This window comes from Notamacropus eugenii, chromosome 2 (genome assembly GCF_028372415.1).
Source record: "Notamacropus eugenii isolate mMacEug1 chromosome 2, mMacEug1.pri_v2, whole genome shotgun sequence".
Taxonomy (NCBI): domain Eukaryota; kingdom Metazoa; phylum Chordata; class Mammalia; order Diprotodontia; family Macropodidae; genus Notamacropus; species Notamacropus eugenii.
In genome coordinates, this window is record NC_092873.1 from 287893852 (window position 1) to 287911129 (window position 17278).

The 17278-nt window shown below is 45.4% G+C and overlaps 1 protein-coding gene across 1 annotated transcript; it reads left to right on the top strand.

Moving 5' to 3' along the window:
• The first annotated feature begins 7586 nt into the window (after positions 1-7586).
• LOC140527369 (glutathione S-transferase Mu 4-like) lies at positions 7587-15735 on the top strand. The gene is made up of 8 exons (XM_072644260.1): positions 7587-8262; positions 8619-8694; positions 9334-9398; positions 9600-9681; positions 10034-10134; positions 12937-13032; positions 13130-13240; positions 15511-15735. The coding sequence occupies exons 1-8, from the start codon at positions 8227-8229 to the stop codon at positions 15598-15600; spliced, it is 657 nt and encodes a 218-aa protein (XP_072500361.1). The 5' UTR covers positions 7587-8226; the 3' UTR covers positions 15601-15735.
• The last annotated feature ends 1543 nt before the right edge of the window (positions 15736-17278 follow it).

Consider the following 17278-nt stretch of genomic DNA (forward strand, 5'->3'; position numbering starts at 1 on the left):
CCCAAAACCTATTGGTCAGTCGCTATCAAAGCCTTCATGTTTTAGAGAAGAAGCATGGTATAGGGACGGTTACTTTGATAGATGTAGAGACTGGAAGATGAGTTCAAACCTCGTCTCTGACACTTGTTAACTTTGCAATAGTGAGCTACCAGGGATGGAGAACCAGCCACCTTGAGGCTTCATGTGGCCTTATTGGTCCTCAGGTGCAGCCTTTTGACTGAGTCCAAGTTTTACAATACAAACCCTTTTATTAAGGGGATTTGTTCTGTGAAGTTTGAATTGAGTCAAAGGGTTGCACTTGAGGAGGTAGGTGGTCACATGGTGGCCTTGAGGCCTCAAGTTCCCCACCCCTGATAGCCAACTACATTTTCTGAGCTGGATAGTTCACTGAATATGGATGCCCTCTGTTCAAATACTGCCTCAGATAGTAATCAGCTGCATGAAACTGGGCAAGCCATTGAATTTCTCTTATTCTTAGTTTGCTCATCTGTAGAATGGAGATAGTGCAGAGTCGCTGTGAGGATCAAATGTGATGGATATAAAGCACTACATACATGAGATTTACTCTTATTTTAGTTACCTAGGTCAAGAGAAAATTCTAAATGTGGCACTAAACAGATTCTGTTGGTCCTGAAAAGCAGCTATGAGACATGTATGTCTATATGGAAATGAATGTTTTGCATGACTTCATATGTATCCTTCTCAAGGAGGGGAGAGGGAGGGAAAGAATTTAGATCTCAAAATTAAAAAAAAAATGAATGTTAAATTTTTTAATATGTAATTGGGAAATATTTAACAAAATAAATAAAGATATATTTTGAAAGACATGTATGTCTGTGTGAGTTGTCTAAATGTATATATCTAGCTCATAGGTGGCATGGATAGATATGATCTGAAGTCTGGCCTCTGTGGAGAGAAGAGCCAAGAGCCATTGCCTATAATTATCCACCCAGTAACTGCTAGGGAGGGACAAGCAATCCTCAACAAATCGCTGAGGCTGAGCATTTTTTTGTAATTTCCAAGAGGTGTATTGGGGAAGAATTATATTTATCTGCCACACTTCATACATCTGTTTAGTTTAGAGATAGGAAACTGGGGAAACAAAAGAACAGAAAAAACCAAAAACTTGCTATCCCTAATTGTTCTTAAGGGGGAGCTTACACTCACCAGCTTAGCTACTTCCCACCAAATGCTGATTATACAAAAGACCATCACAAATGGTGAATAATCCAACCATTCAAGCAAAACAATGAACAGAAATTGAAGTTATTCCTATTAGAATATACCAAAGGACACAATAATGAATGAGCTCTTCAGCTGTGAATGAGATAAGATCTCAGCTCAAACCAGGAGTCTTCAGGGAGGCAGGCTAAAAACCAGCTTCTCCTACATCTCTGCAGCTTCCAAAGTCTTTCTCTCTTTCCTCCTGGATTGTCTATCCTCTGTTCATGTGTCTCACATCAAAGAATGTCTGGAACCACTTCAAGAAGTCCCATATATACACACAAGCTTGGAGCATAGCGTTCTCTCCACCAATCAGGAGCCACATTTCTCTCCACGTGCAACATACAATATAGTCTGCCCTTCCCCTTTCCTGGTTATTTGGTTAGTGGATTACAGAACTGACACAGATAATAATGTGAGACCTTTGCCAGGTATATTCTTTAGAAAGTACTGCCAACTGAAGCCAGTTACCCAGTTATCTGAGTCTTTGACAGAGGTACATAGACTTCTTGCCTTTGAAAGGGACCAGAAGGGTGTGCTCAACATCCTAGTGGTGACTGATTACTTAACCCAGAACCAAGAACCAGAGAGTTTGCATGATGGACAGTATTAGGGTAGAAATACTTATTTATAACTTTCCTCCTAGTATCTTTTCCAGTCAGGGTCAGGATGATGAAAGCAGGTTACTTGGAGAAGTACTTGACCTGGCAACAACTGAGAAATCTTTAGAAATGTTTGCCATACCCAAGGAGAGTCCCAGGCAGAATGCTTCAATCGCACCTTGTTAAATATCCTGGCAATAGTCAGGCCAGAGCAGAAACCTCAGTAAAGCCAGCACACTCCATTTCTGGTATGTGTTCATAATGGCAGCAGGAATGATGATGCAGCATTTACTCCATATTTATTTATGTCTGGGAAGGAACTTCCACTACCTTTAACTACCTAACTCCAATGTCAGAGACCTGGAGACCCATAACTAGTATGCCATATGTTTGATAGAGTACTTGAGAAGGTCCTGTTGCCTACTTACAGCTTCAGCTTATAAAAAAAATTGAAAGAAAGTTATGTGATAGTCAAATTCATTGTTAGGAAGTCCAGCTGAATCCTGTTATAGAATCTCAGAGTGACTAGAATACTTGAGATAATGGACTGATGGAAAGCAACCCCATGACAGGTAATTGAGAGACTAGTTAGTCTACCAGATGACAATATAGCACCAGACAGTGGCCTTAGGTCCCCAAAATTCAATGCATTGTCAATCAGTCAACTATTATTTATTAAGCACCTACTATGCGCCCCACACTGTGATAAGTGCTGAGGATACAAAGAAAGACAAAGGAGTCTCAAGGAGTTCACTGATGGGGGAACAATGTGCAAAAAACCCTCAAACTATGTACAAACAAGCTATAGACAGTAGAAACTGGTTGGACCACCAAATGAAAGTGGGCTGGTAAATAGAGTACTGGGTTTGTAGTTGGGAAAGCTGGAACTCAATTCTTGATTCAGACACTTACTGGTTTTGTAACTCTGGGCAAGTCACTTAACTTCTCTGAACCTCAGTTTACTCATCTGTAAACATGAAGAAATTGGATGTGATGGCTTTTACCATCCCTCCCACTCTAAATCTATGATCTTATTAACACAATCACAGGAAAACAAGAGCCAATGAAGAGTCCAGTAAAAGCCTGATTGCAGCCAGATATCTATCAGTCAGTCAACCAATCAGCAAGCATTTAGTTATTTTGGAGGCAATCAGGGTTAAGTGACTTGTCCAGAGTCACACAGCTAGTGTCTGAGGTGGGATTTGAATTCAGGTCCTCCTTCCTCTATCCACTGCACCATCCACTCTATCCACTGCACTATCTAACTTGCCCTTCAACAAATATTTATTAAGCACTTACTACATACCAGGTACTGTGCTAAGCTCCTGGAGGATACAAAAATGGTGAAAGAGTCCCTACCCTTAAGAAGCTCACAGATTCATAGGAGACCTCATGCAAACAACTATGTACAAACAAGTTATATACGGGATAAAATGGAAGTAATCAACTGAGGGAAAGTACTATCATTAAGGGGAATTGGGAAAGGCTTCTTGTAGAAGACAGGATTTTAGCTGGAACTTGAAAGAAGTGAGAGAGGCCAGGAAATGGAGAAGATAAGAGAGAATTCCCGGCATGGAGGATAACCAGTGAAAAGGGTCCAGAGAAAATTGAGAGGAAGAGAGAGAGAGAGAGAGGAAGAGAGAGAGACACACACACACACACAGAGACAGAGACAGAGACAGACAGACAGACAGACAGAAACAGAGAGACAGACATAAAGACAGAGAGAGATAGAGAAACAGAGATAGAGAGAGACAGAGACAGAGAAACATAGAGACAGAAACAGAAATAGTGATAAAGAGACAGAGAGAGATAGTGAGACAGAGAGAGAGAGAGAGAGAGAGAGAGAGAGAGAGAGAGAGAGAGAGAGAGAGAGAGATCTGAAACTGTGATTTCATGAGTAACTGGAATTCTCTATGAGGAAACTCCCTCCAGACACATAATGATCACTCATGTGAGACAATACTCAGCTCATGGTCTTGGAGAGTTGACTAGGACTGAGCGCTCACACAGCTGGTATGTCTCAGAATTGAGAAGGCAGGACAAGAACCCAGGTTTATCTGAATCCAAGGTCAGTCCTCTAGCCACAATAACACATTGACTTTTATTCTATCTACTATGTGTCATATTAATAATATACATAGTATTTAACCTAATTTTCAAGGACTGTACTTTTTTTGACTAGAGGGAGAAATGTAGCAAATGTAGGGATATCTACCTCTTCCCTTTGCTTCCCCATCTGAATAACTGGGGGAGAGAGTACATGTTGCCAAAGGCATGCATGAGGACGATTAGGGTTGGGAACTGGAACAGACTGAAGAAGTTAGGAAAAAGAAAAGACCTGAGGGGGGAGTAGAGGGAATGGCAATCTGAGAACAAAAGGACTGGAAGTTTTATTCTCGTTTTAGGTGAGGCGATGGAATCAAAAACTGAGAGGGCTAGGGACACTCAGCTGCCCTGGCCTAAGAAACTAGGGTACTCATTGGGTAGCTCTCTTCAGTCATTAGAATAGCCAGAGGTAGAGGAGAGCAGAATGAAGGGACCTCACCCCACCATTTTTCCCCCTCCTAGAGGCCAAGAGGGAATGTGGATGCAGTAGTTGTGGGGGACGGTTTCAAAGAAAAGCTCTCCTATTTTATTCCATGACATTATAAATTGCATGTTTGGACATAGAGAGCTGTTCTCAGTTGTTTGGCCTCATTCCCAAAGAGGACCATGACATCAGGGAGATGATGCCATGATACGCAAACGAATTGGATTTAAGTGAGGCAGGGCTGTGCAAAATCACCAGCCTCACTTTATCCTCTAGAGCCCTCTGAGTCTAGTGCCAAGATATAGATCAGGATGACCATAGCAAGAAGCAAAAGGTCAGTGCCCATTGGTGGATGGGGAATCTATGAGCATTCCTTTCCTCAATCCATAGGGAATTAGTGGTGACCTAGACAGAGGCAGCCACACTGTGACTGACAAGGTAACCCTCCTATCAGAGGGAAAGGAAGAGAAAAAGGCACACCCTGATGAACTAGTGGGTGGGAGACTGGTTATTGCATTCAAGCATGTCAAACATGACAGTAGATACCACCATGGACAGGACTACCATGGACTCCTCAAATACTGAGACCCAGTGATTCCTCCATGTTGCTCCCCATCTCTTCTATTTTATTATCTTTCTGAATCTTTCTCCATGACCAATAGCTGCCAGACATGCCAGATTATAGGACCAGGACTATATATTCAGAATGGGGGTATACTGAAGCCAGTCTAAATAAGTAGAGCTGATTGTTAAATTTTTAGTATGACATTTTCACCTTAGAAATTGGCAAAGGCTACAATAAATCAGGACTTGATTTGTTTTGTGACTTGTCTAGACTTAAGAAAATGGTAGTGAAAGTTCTAATAAAACAGATTAGACTTAAAAGTGTGTTGCACCTGCAGTTGTGGGGTTTTTTTTTCTCCAGAGATCTAGTTGTTAAAACTTTTACCAGCACATTCTTGGGTATGCAGCAGTGTAACAGCAGGCACTGGGTCTGTGGAGACTGTTCCAAGTGCTGAACTCAAGATTAGTGATTCCTCACACCCTTTGCCTCTTTGTTCCCAGGAGAGAACGCCTATCCCCTATATCTCCATTTCTAAGAGTTTGTTTAATTTCTGTTTGCATTTTTGTTTGAAAATTGGCTTTCTAAGAAAAATATGGTTGATCATTGTATTACTGGCCTGAGTGTGTCTTTGTGTAAATGAAGTTGAGAAAAACAGTAGAGGGAGGAACAAGAAAGAAATAAATAGATTTGATGACTTCAATATTCATATTCACCATGGCAATTTTCCTGGCTAGGAATACCAGAATAAAAAGAGTTTTTGATTCATTTTTGGGTAACTTTTCAGAGCAGGGAGAGAAAAAAAAATGTAGACCCAGATCCTTCTTGATAATAAGTAAGCAGTTTTGGTGGAGGGAAGGCTGTGACAAGCTGGAGCTGGTTTGAATGTTCCTGGGTGGCTTAGCCATTATCCTGCTCCATTGCTTTGTTTGAAAGGAAAACCATTCTTCCAGAGGGACAAAGCTAAGGGAATCGCCGGAGAGGAAGTCTTGGCAATGGAGAGGAACTAGGAAGTAGTGACTCACTCACCATGAAGGTGCTCACCTCTGAGGAGTGACTAGCCTTCTAGTGCAGTTTAGCTGTACCAACACTTTTGCCCTGCTGAAAGGGTGGGGTAGGGTGAGATGAGGTGGTGAGAAAGGGTATTATGTATATATGTACACACGCATACATGTAGTATACACACATTTACATATATACATGCATGTATGTATATATACATGCATACACACATATATAGTTACAAGGTTTTTTGGTGAGATCATAGCAAACGATCACAGATTTAGGGCTGGGAGGGATTTCAGATGCCATCTAATCCTACCCTGTCATTTTACAGATGAGGAAACTGAGATTAAAGTGAGTTGACCAAGGTCATATTGAGTGTAAGAGTTACAGGCAGGATTTGGATCCAGGTCTTCTGACTGAGGAGGGCAGGAAATTCCCCTAAATGTACTCGTTTGGAGTCTTCCTTTCTTGAAAGTCTCTGATGTGAGGATTACAGTCTGAAGTACTCTCCATTACCTCAAAGGGTTTGTTATGGACGCAAGCATGTGAGTACATAGAGAACTTTCAAATATATGAAAATATACATGCACGGATATACCCACATACAGGCTTATAGGTGTTAGCACGGAGTCAGAGTGGTGGAGTGGAAAGAACACTAGCTTTGGAACTGGAGGGTCTAGATTCAAGTCTCCCTTCAGCCACTTATTACCTGTATGACCTGACCAACTCATTTCCCTTTCTGTGGCTATCAGTTTCCTCCTCAGGAAAATAAGGAGATTGGAACAGATAACCTTTAGTACTCTTTCCAGTTCTAAATTTAAGTGAAATGGATAGAGCACTGGGCTTGGATTTAGGAAGACTCATCTGCCTGAATTCGAATCTGGCCTCAGACACTAAGTGTGTGACCCTGGCCAAGTCACCTAACTCTGTTTGCCTTGGTTTCCTTATCAAATGAGCTGGAGAAGGAAACAGCAAACCACTCTGTTATCTTTGCCAAGAAAATTCCAAATGGGGTCCCGAAGAGTCAGACATGACCAATGGACATTCATATGCTTCATTATTATAAACAGGACATATATGCTCTGACTTCCGTGCTACTAAGCAATTTAGTCATTTATCTCTTAGGATTTCTCTTATTGCTTCTTTCCCATAGAGATAGTTTCATATTTCCCCCTCCCCCCGGGTTCTCAGTTCTACCCCCCCCCACACCACCCCCCGGGAAGATTCCGCTAAGAGACAGATTCAGAGTCTATCTGAGCCTCCCTAACACAGGACCTTCCTGCATCTCCACCCGTTCTCTCCTTCTCTCTAGTCTCTCTCCCAAGATAAAATATATAATATGGGGCTGACCTCACTAGGGCTCCGCAGAATGTCTTAAAGTACCCCCCGGGGCTGCTGGTCATTGAAGAACGCTCCAGGGGTCTTGTGCCTGGATTCTGGGGCTATACGAGGTGGCCTGGCTTAAGAGAAAGAAAAGCACCGGCAGCTTTGGAAACAAGGCCGACGATTGCTAGCGTCCATTGATCGCCCTTTACATGTACCTTCTCCCTAGCTCCCACTGAACCCCACAGTAAGAGCCTCCCCAGGTGCCTGGCGTGACCTGGCCGTGGCACTCCCCACCTAACTACCAGCCCCAGCAGCAGGCCTTTATCTCTGTAATGCTTCAAGGACCCAGCTTTTTGTTCCCTCCCGGGGCTGAGGGAGGCAACAAACGTCCCTTTCTTTCTAGATGTTCCTGCTCTTGGGGTGGGGGAAGGAGGAGGGTGCAGTGGCCCTTAGAGAGCTGAGCTGCAGCAGGGGCTGGCGTGTGAGTGTGTGTGTGTGTGTGTGTTTACGAGTGTGTCTGGGGGAGGAAGTGGGGGGGTGAGTGGAGAAAAGAAGAAGGGTATGGGTGTGACTTTGGGGGTAGAAGCTGGGGATCTGAGTGTGAGGACGACGGGGAGAGGCTGGGGGTGTGCGTGATCTCGGGGTGGGGGAAGAGAGCTGAGGTGCTTCAGTGTAGGTATCACTAAAGGTAGGCCTGGGCGGTGAGTGTGAGCGGGAGGAGTTGGGGGTGTGAGCGAGTCCGTTTGGGGATAGGAGCTGGGCAGGGGTGCGTTTGAGTGTCTGTGGGGAGGAGCCGGGGGTGTGTCCGTGCGCTCCGCCCTTCGGCGCGGAATAGAACAGAGATCGCTCAGTCCGGGCCCCGCCCCGCCCCGCCCCACCCCCGCCTCGCCACGCCCCTCTGACTGGGGCATAAAGGCCTCTCCCCCGGGCACTCTCGGAGATCCGGCTCCTTGCCCATCACAGCGACACCCAACATGCCTATCGTCCTTGGCTATTGGGACGTCCGCGGGGTGAGCCATCCCCCCCACAGCCTCCCAGGCAGAGCCCACCTTCCCTCCCTGTCCAGCCCCGGGCCCCCAGCTGGGACTGGGTAGCCTGGTGGATCAGACCTGGCCTCATCCCCCTTAGGCTACCTGTCCTGTTGCCCCTTGGGGAGGGGGCGGACACCCCCTCCTCTGTTGATTCCTTAGGCTCTCTCTCCAGTCCCAGACCCAGCTCCGTTCTCCTCCCCTTCCCCTCCGCAGCAGTCCCCCATCACGGGCAGGGGTCCCAGAGCGCAATGAGGACTGTGGGGAGGGGCTTCTAGGCTGCCCCCAAGAGCGCCCCTGCCTCGACTCACTCCTTTGCCCTGGTTTTGCCCCTACAGCTTGCCCACGCCATCCGCCTGCTCCTGGAGTACACCGGCGCAAACTATGAAGAGAAAGTGTACCATTTTGGGGATGGTAATGGAGAGCTGAGGGAGGGGGGGCCGTGTCTGTCCAGGTGTGCCAAATCATGTCTGCGCCCCCCGGCCCTCGGCCAGCCCTGGCATCACACAGCAGGACCTGCTGCCCCTTCCAGCTCTAAATCTGTGATCTGGGTCCTCTGATCCAGGTGGAGCCCAGGGCTGCCTCCTTCCAAAGGCAACAGGGAGAAGATTGGGGAGAACTGGAGTGAGGGAGATTCCCAAGACCTCTTTCTGAGGGACCGCGTGGATAGAGCTCTGGGCTGATCTTGGACAATTTATCAGCAGTCTGACTGGAACAAATCATTGGACCTCAGTTGGCCTCAATTTCTAAAATAGGGTTAGGTTGTTAGGAAGATCAAATGAAATATTTGAAAAGCACGAGCAAGGTGCCTACTATGTGCCAAATAAATGCTAGCTATCACTGTTATTATTATTTAATAATTCCCCTTTTATTTCTAAGATATCTCCCAAGGAAAGCATATGGGGCCCCAGGGTCTTCTTTGTCTTTTCTGAGATCTCTGCCAAGCGAGGGAGCCTTTCTTTGTTGCCACTCTATGTGGGGTCTTGGTGAGAAAGATAGGACTGTGGTGGAGGGGAAGGTCTGGGTGGGATAACTGCCTCTTCTTACCCACAGCTCCTGACTTTGACAAAAGCCAATGGCTGGATGTGAAGTTCTCTCTGGGACTGGACTTCCCCAATGTAGGTGTCTGCATCAGGAAAGATGCCTCTGTCCCTGTTTCTTTTCCTTTTCCCTGGCTTAAATGGGGCTTAAATGTCACCTTTTCCCCAGGGTATATAAGTAGCATCTCAGCCTCATATGGAAGTAAGGGGATGTGGGGAGAAGGGGGCCCAGAGACCTTCCTCAGTTGTTTGTCTGACCTATCCCTATTGTGATTCCAGCTACCCTACCTGATTGATGGGGACCACAAGATCACCCAGAGCAATGCCATCTTGCGCTACATTGCCCGACAGTACAACCTGTGTGAGTGAATGGGGGGTGTTTAGAGACAGTGAGGAGGATCCTGACTTTTAGGAGCTGCTATCCTGGAACCGAGTTGCTGACCTCACCCATGTTTTAAGGCTACACAAAAAGCCCCTTCTTTCTAAAACCTTGGGAAGGTAGTACAAGTAGGGGGCAAGTAGCATGTGCCATTTTACAGATGACACATCTTAGGGTCCAGTAAGGTTAAACAATGTAACCAAGTTCACATAGGTAGGAATGTTGAAGCTAGGATCTGAAGAACCAAGGTATCTTCTGACTACTCTGGGTGTTCAGAGGATCCTTAAATCCTCCTAAGATAATGAATATATCTATTCATCCTCCCCACCTATAGGTGGGGAGACTGAGGAAGAATGCATTCGAGTGGACATGCTTGAGAACCATGTCATGGATGTTCGCTTGCAGCTGTCTCGGGTCTGCCACAACCCAGACTTTGTGAGTTTCCTTTGCAAGGATTGGGGGTCCCTTTGCCTGAAAGGGGAGCAGGAAAGGAGAATGTGCCAGCGCTAAGATATCTAGCCCTAGGATCTGAGCACGTGTGTGTGTGTGTGTGTGTGTGTGTGTGTGTGTGTGTGTGTGTGTAGGGGATTGGGGGACTGCTGGGACCTTCCTGTACTATCTTCCTCTAACCCTATTTGTCAGTATAACAGGAGAGCTGGACTAGGATCAATGTCCTGGCCAAAGGGCTTTGTAGGACATAAATCCTTCATAAAGTCAGCCATGGTAACTGACATTTTCACAGTACTTAAGGGTTTCCAGAATGCCTAACATAGTAATTATCTTATTTGATTAGCACCTCAGAACCACCATGTCACTCCTGTTTTACAGATAAGAAAACTGAGGCTCAGGTTAAGTAATTTGCCTGTGGTTGCACAGCTAATAAGGGCTGGAGGTAGAATTTGAGTGTAGGACTCTGTCTTCTCACCCTCAAGCTCCAGTGCTTTCTGCAGAGGCAACTGGGTAGGAGAGTGGATAGAGCACTGTACCTGGGAGACAGGGAGACCCAAACTCAAATGCAGCCTTAGACACATACTAAGCTTTGTGACTCTGGGCAAGCATTTTCACCTCTCTTTGCCTCAGTTACTACCTCATCTGTAAAATGAAGATAATAACAGTACTCTTACAAGCTCCCAGGGTTGTTGTGAGGATCAAATGAGATATGTGCAAAGCATGTAACATGTTCCAGGCAATATGTAGTCAGGTGCTTAATAAATGCTTGTTTCCTTCCCTCAAGCATGCTGGTTATTATATTAGTAATTGATCATTAAATTCATTGCCCTTATCAATAATAATAATATCAGCTGACTTGGCAGCTTGTAGACTATCACAACTGCTACGTCATTTCTTTTCTCCCTCCTTTCTTCCACATTCTCTCCAGTCAGCCAGTCAGTAAAGAAACATATATTTACTCTATGTCAAACATCGCACGCTAAGTTCTAGAAATGCAAAGAAAAGTCTTTCACTCAAGTAGCTCTCTTTTTAGTGGAAGAGGTTACATGTAAATAACTGGGTGAAGACCAAAGAGACTCAGAGTTGCTGGAAGGTGATTTGTGAGGAGAAGGCATTAGCAGCTACAGGATCCAGGAAAGCCTCCACTCTGCTTCTACCCTCAGCTTTGGGATTCCTTCCAGTCTGGATGGTGCCAGGCATTAGCTACCTAGCCATCTCTTAACTAATCCTTGCCTTTTGACCAGTCTGCCCTTCCATTGCCATCTTCAGAGTCATGAGTCAACCAAAGCCCTCTTTCACAAGCTGGCCCCTTCCTAACTACCTTTTGAGACTTCTTAAACTTCTTCCCTCCACACATTCCACAGTCCAGCTACAAGACCACTTGCTGCTTCTCAAAAAACACTTTCTTCATTCCCCACCCTTGGGCTGGCTTTGCTGGTGATCTGCCTCCTCACCGCCACCTTTTAAAATTCTTTGAGACTCAGCTCAGACACCACCTGCAGGAGATGTTCCCCAGGTGCTCCAGCCTTCTCACTAAGGTTATCTTTGGGATGACCCAATGAGAATCATATTTGTAAGGCGCTTACCCAGTAATTGGCACATAGTAGGCACTTAATAAGTCCTTCCTTTTTCCTCTCCTTTTCTTCCTTCCTTCCTGCTTTCCTTCTTCCTTCCCTTCCTTCTTTCCTCTCTCTTCCCTCTCTTCCTCCTTCCTTCCCTCCTCCTTGCCTTCCACAATTTTTCCTCCTATGTCATACTAGTGACAAAACTGTTCATATAAATTGTTAATGTAATGACAGAAAATTGTTGATCCTGATTGTAATGTGGACCTTCTAAACCTTTTAGTCACCTTGACAATGTCAAAATCCCCATATTGTCCTTACATTTCTACCCTTAAAAGAATGAGTTTAGATTGAGCTGAGCCACACCCTCGGTTCCCTAATCCAGGGATATATTGACCTGAGGCAAGCCCAGTTCTAGCTTGATCTCAGCTTCTGAATGTCCTTGCCCGATGGGATTCATGGCATGAAGGGCAAAACAGCCAGAATGACAATGACTTTCCTTGCCCAGTTTGCCAAGGGCCACTGGGGTCTCATGACCAAGCTTTGCTACTTTACCTATCTCCCTCTTGCTAAAACTATAAAAACTTTTGCATGGATCTCTCTGGTTGGGAAATTCACTGGACATCCCCCAGGGTGCCAGGTTTGCTGTCCTGTTATCCTAATGAAAGATGCCCAATTCCTCAACTCATGGCTTTGATTTATATCAGGACTCAATACTTAGCATTGTGTAATAAATCCAGAGGTATCAGTGCAGCCCAAACCAGAATAAAGTATAACTGAGAAATATTTAACAAAAATAAACAATACATTAGAGTTTGGTACCATTGGCATAGGAAAAAGACCATTGAATCTGTGGGTTCAGATCTCACCTCTGATATTTATTCCTTGAGTGATTTAGGGCAGGTTATTTGTCTGAGGTTCAGTTCTTTCTCTGACAAATGAAGGGGCAGAATTGGATGAACTCTGAGATCCCTTCTAGCTTTGAATCTGTGAGATCTAGAATGAGGGAGTCGGAGTCTCTCCCACTTGTCATCAGGGCCCTAATTTCCTCCTATGAGGGAGAGGAATATAGCCTGTTTGGAGAAAGTTACCTGGGGGCCAGTGTATGCATGCTTTGGCCCCAGGCCCAAGCAGAGATCTAGAGGAAAGTCTGCACCAGGCCTCAGGGAAGCTCTCTATTATATCTCTCTCTACTTATGGCTAATACCTCTTTTTTCTTTCCCAGGAAATTCTGAAAATTGAATATCTGGAGCAACTTCCAGGGCAACTGAGGCTCTTCTCCGTGTTTCTAGGGAAGTGGACATGGTTTGCAGGGGAAAAGGTAAGTTGGAAGAAAGGAAAGTTGGGTATTTTTTTCTCATTGGCAGCAAAAAAATCTCACTGATTTGACTCTTTCTTCCCTCCCTTCCCTCTGCCAGATCACTTATGTGGATTTTCTTGTGTACGACGTCCTTGACCAGAACCGAAAGTTTGACCCCTGTTGCTTGGATGACTTCACAAACCTCAAGGATTTCTTAGATCGATTTGAGGTGATCCCTCCATGCTTTCACCATCTGAGGCTATATTCCCCCTTTGAGGTGTCCCTGGGGCCTGGAGGGATGGAGTGGACAGGCTCTGCTGGACTCCTGGCCAGGCGCCTCTTAGGCAAATCCATCAGTGCTCAGTGTATGCTCATTCCTTGAGGTCACCAGGTCCAGGTTCATTTCCTTGACTTGGGCTCCCCTGTGACTGACTGCCTGGGGCCAGAGGGATCTTGAGTTCTGTTTTCTGGGTGGGAGGGTCATTGAGGTTAATGTACATAGGGAGCAGGCAGGGTTTAGGGAGCAGTATGGGGCCTAGAGTCAGGGTTACTTATTCCTGGAGGGGGGGTGGTGGTTTGTGGGTGAGCTCAGTAGAGAAGAGGGAGTTAGACTGAACTAGTCTCTTTGAGGATAGAGGGTAGCTGAGTCCTGGTTTCTATTTCTCTAGAATTGCTAGTTATAGGAATTGCACTTGTTGGAGTTAGGGTTTGTGATTGAGTATGCTCGTATTCATATGCATAGGGTGCTGAACTCCTCAGATTTTTGATGGGGTTCTGAATAGCCGGCTTACGCTTTCTCTTTCACCAAACAAATTTTTAACTGGTTGGGTATTTCCTATGTTAGAGCTTACTTTATTTTAGGTCTAGAAGGAACCTGAAGTCCATATGTGTCAGTGATTTACCCATTGTTATTTAGGGAAGTAGTTAGCCTAGAATTCAGGTTTTCCATGGAGTAATAGGTTTTAAGTTGTGATAGGTTTTAAGTGATCCTCAGCAGACTTAGGCAAGAGACACATTCACCTTATTACAAATATGAGGACATCAGGACAGCATATCATCCCTAACTAAGGGATAGAGACTGAACTTGAGATTTCCCTGGTATGGGGAACTCCTCCCAGGTGAAGAAACTAGCACTTCTTTCTTCCTTCTGAACTTATAGGTTTAGTGGCACCGTGAGGCAGATATATGTCTGAGGTGATATTCGAACCCAGGTCTTCCTGGCTTGTAGACCAGCTCCTTAACTATTATATCATAATGCCTCATGGTGATTTTTTTTGTTGTTGTTGTTGCCTTTCTTGGATCTGTGGTGCTCAGGGACACAGTAAACACTTAAATATTTGTTGACTGCCATCTATCTGTACCCCTTTTGATGCAGAGTGAAATCATCTCTGCCTGTTAAAAGTCAAAGGAAAGGCTTGTAGTAGATGCTCATATGTGAAGGGCTGGAGCTGGATTATTGCAAGATGGCAGGAAATTTGTCCTTGCTATGTAATCTTGGGGACTGGAAAGACATAAAATGTCTATGGAAGGATGATGGTGCAAGAACAAACAGTTCAGATGTTAATCCTTTCTTTAAGGCAAGACCTGGCAAGGAACTTGAGCTAATATGGGCATCTGGCCAATGAGATCTTCTGGTTGAGGGAAACCTTCTGTGAGCAGGGGAATTAAAAGAAACCTGGCAGAAGGTATCCTGCTTCCTCATTTTATTTCAGGGCTTCCCAGAAGGAAGAGTTCAGACTTTGACTGGAGATAGAAGCTCGCAGGGCAAAACTCTTAAGAATCTAGTTTGTTTTTTGGACCTCCAAAGAGACCTTGACTAGGGCTGGAAGGAGCTGGAATTATAGGCTATACTGAATGACATGAGGTAGAATGGACACTGGGTTTGAATCCAGCTTTGGTACTTAGTAACTGTAACCTTGGGCAACTCACTTGATTTTTCTGGGCCTTATTTTCCATATCTGAAAAAATGAGGAGGGGTTGGCCTGGATGATTGTTTAAGGTTCCATCTTACAGCTCCCAATCCCACATGCTATGAAAAGGAAGGGTTCCCATTCTGAAGAGAATTCTCTGTGATAAGCATTGAAGGGTTTTTGTCTACACATCTTGCTCTTGCTTGTGTGAGCGTAAATTGGAAGAAGAGGGAGGCTAGGTTTGTTGGCAATCAATGTCTGTTTCTAGAAGCCTATCAGTTCCTAGTGCATACAGATCTGCAGTACCACGAATGTCAATGACTGGTGTTAGAATCAAGAACCACATTGTAGATGACTTCCTTCCCTATTCCAGCAGCCGACCAGTGTCTCATGCTTGGTTTAATCAAAGTCCTGTGTCTTCTCCTCAGCCCACTCTAAACCTTGGGCTACATACCCAGGACCTGGTAGTGGGAGTGCTGAACCCATGCTGTGACGGCTTGGGTTCTTATCCAAGGGTGGTGAAGGGTGAGAGAGGTGAAGGACTGGGAGACTGACACTCTCCCCCCTCTCCCTTCTTCCCTCCCACCAGAGTCTGAGTAGTATCGCTGCCTACTTAGCCTCTGAACGCTGCCAGCCGTATCCAATCTTTCCAAAGATAGCCTGCTGGGGTAATAAGTAGTGACCCACGTGGACCAAAGGCCTGGGAGGAACAGTCATCACCGCCAGGCTGATCCAGCTGCAGTGGAGGGCTGCTAAGAAGATTCCTGGCCCTCATCTTGGAGCACAGGGTTTCTAATAAAGTGCTGTAACTATTCCTCTGCTTTTCCTTTTGATTTTGGATTCCCACTCTTCAGCCATCTAATGCATCTGCTACCCCTTTACTTCTCTCCAGGGACCTCACCTTTATCTCTGCCAGGTCCTTCTTCACTCCCCTGTCCTGTGTGAGGGGTGTAGAGGATGGAGTGCTGGGTTTGGAGTCAGGAGATGAGTTGGAATCCAGCCTCAGACACTTAGTAGCTGTTCCAACCCTGAGCAAGTTATTCAAAGTCTGCTTATCTGTTTCCTCTACTATTAAATGAGGAGAATAACAGCACCTACCTGTCAGGGTTGTTGTGAAGATCAGATGAGATAATATTTGTAAAGCACTTTAGCACAATGCCTAGCATATAGTAGGGGTTTTATAAATGCATATTTTCTTCCTTCCCTCTCCCTTGAAAAAGAAACACATGGAAGACCAGGACTCTGAATTCAACATCTATATCTAGCTGTCCCAGGAATATTGTTTAGGGAGCAAGTGTGGGAGGGAGAGGGCAATGGAGACACACGTGGTGGGTGTTGGGTAGTGGGCTCAACACATTACCAACCCAGAACTGCACAGGTATGAGAAGGGTGGCGTGTGACTGGAAACTGTAAACAGTCTGTAGGCTCCATTGATATCCACGCAGAGCAAGAAGGTAGAAGGAAGGGCCCTGGTACATTGTGGGGGCCCTGGAGAGGTCTTACAGGAGAACAAGGGTAGGAGGCACCCAAGATAAGAAGGGATGAGTTATAGCTGCATTGGTGAAGGCAGTAACTGCATCAAAGGATGAGTATCAGCGAGAACATCTCATCCAACGTTGTCAGAGCCAGGCCCAATAATTTTTGCAACTGGGGGAAGGGGTGGGTGGGAGGTGGGGAGGATGAAGGAGGCTCATCTGGGTTGCAACCATCAGTGGGGAGGGAGTTCATTCTGGGACTTTGCAAAAGTTCCAGGCCCATAGAATGGTCACTGCTGGGGAGATATGTTCAGTCAATCATCAAGTATTAAGTACCTACTCTATGCCAGTTGTTGTGCTAAGTGAGGTGCCAAAAGACCACAAACAACTCACAACTAATGGGGTAGACAATATGCAAACAGTGATGTACAAATAATCTACCTGTAGGGTAAATGGGAAACAATTTACAGGGGGAAGGCACTGGAATTCAGAGGGATTGGGAAAGGTTTCTTGTAAAAGGATTTTAATTTGGGACTTGAGGAATCCAGGGAAGCCAGGAGGTGAAAATGAGGAGGGAGAGGGCATGGACACAGCCAGAAAAAATGCCTGGAGCTGAAAGATAGAGGGTCAGTTCATGGAACAGCTGGGAGGAAAGTGTCACGGGATGGAAGAGTACATGTGTGGGTGGGTGGGAGAGATGGGGGGGTTAAAGTGTAAGAAGAGTGGAAAGATGTGTGCAGGAGGCTAGATTATGAAGGGTTTTGAATGCTAAACAGAGGATTTTGTCTTTGATCCTGGAGGCCATAGGGAGCCACTGAATTTTATTGAGTAGGGGAGGTGACCTGACTTTTAGGAAAATCACTATAGTGGTGAATGGAGGAT

Excerpts from the sequence above, each read along its gene's own strand:
- LOC140527369 (XM_072644260.1), top strand. The coding sequence starts at position 8,227 with ATGCCTATCGTCCTTGGCTATTGGGACGTCCGCGGG. Across the intron at positions 9,399-9,599 it reads TGGGACTGGACTTCCCCAAT|CTACCCTACCTGATTGATGG; the intron begins GTAGGTGTCTGC and ends TTGTGATTCCAG. Across the intron at positions 13,241-15,510 it reads ATTTCTTAGATCGATTTGAG|AGTCTGAGTAGTATCGCTGC; the intron begins GTGATCCCTCCA and ends CCCTCCCACCAG.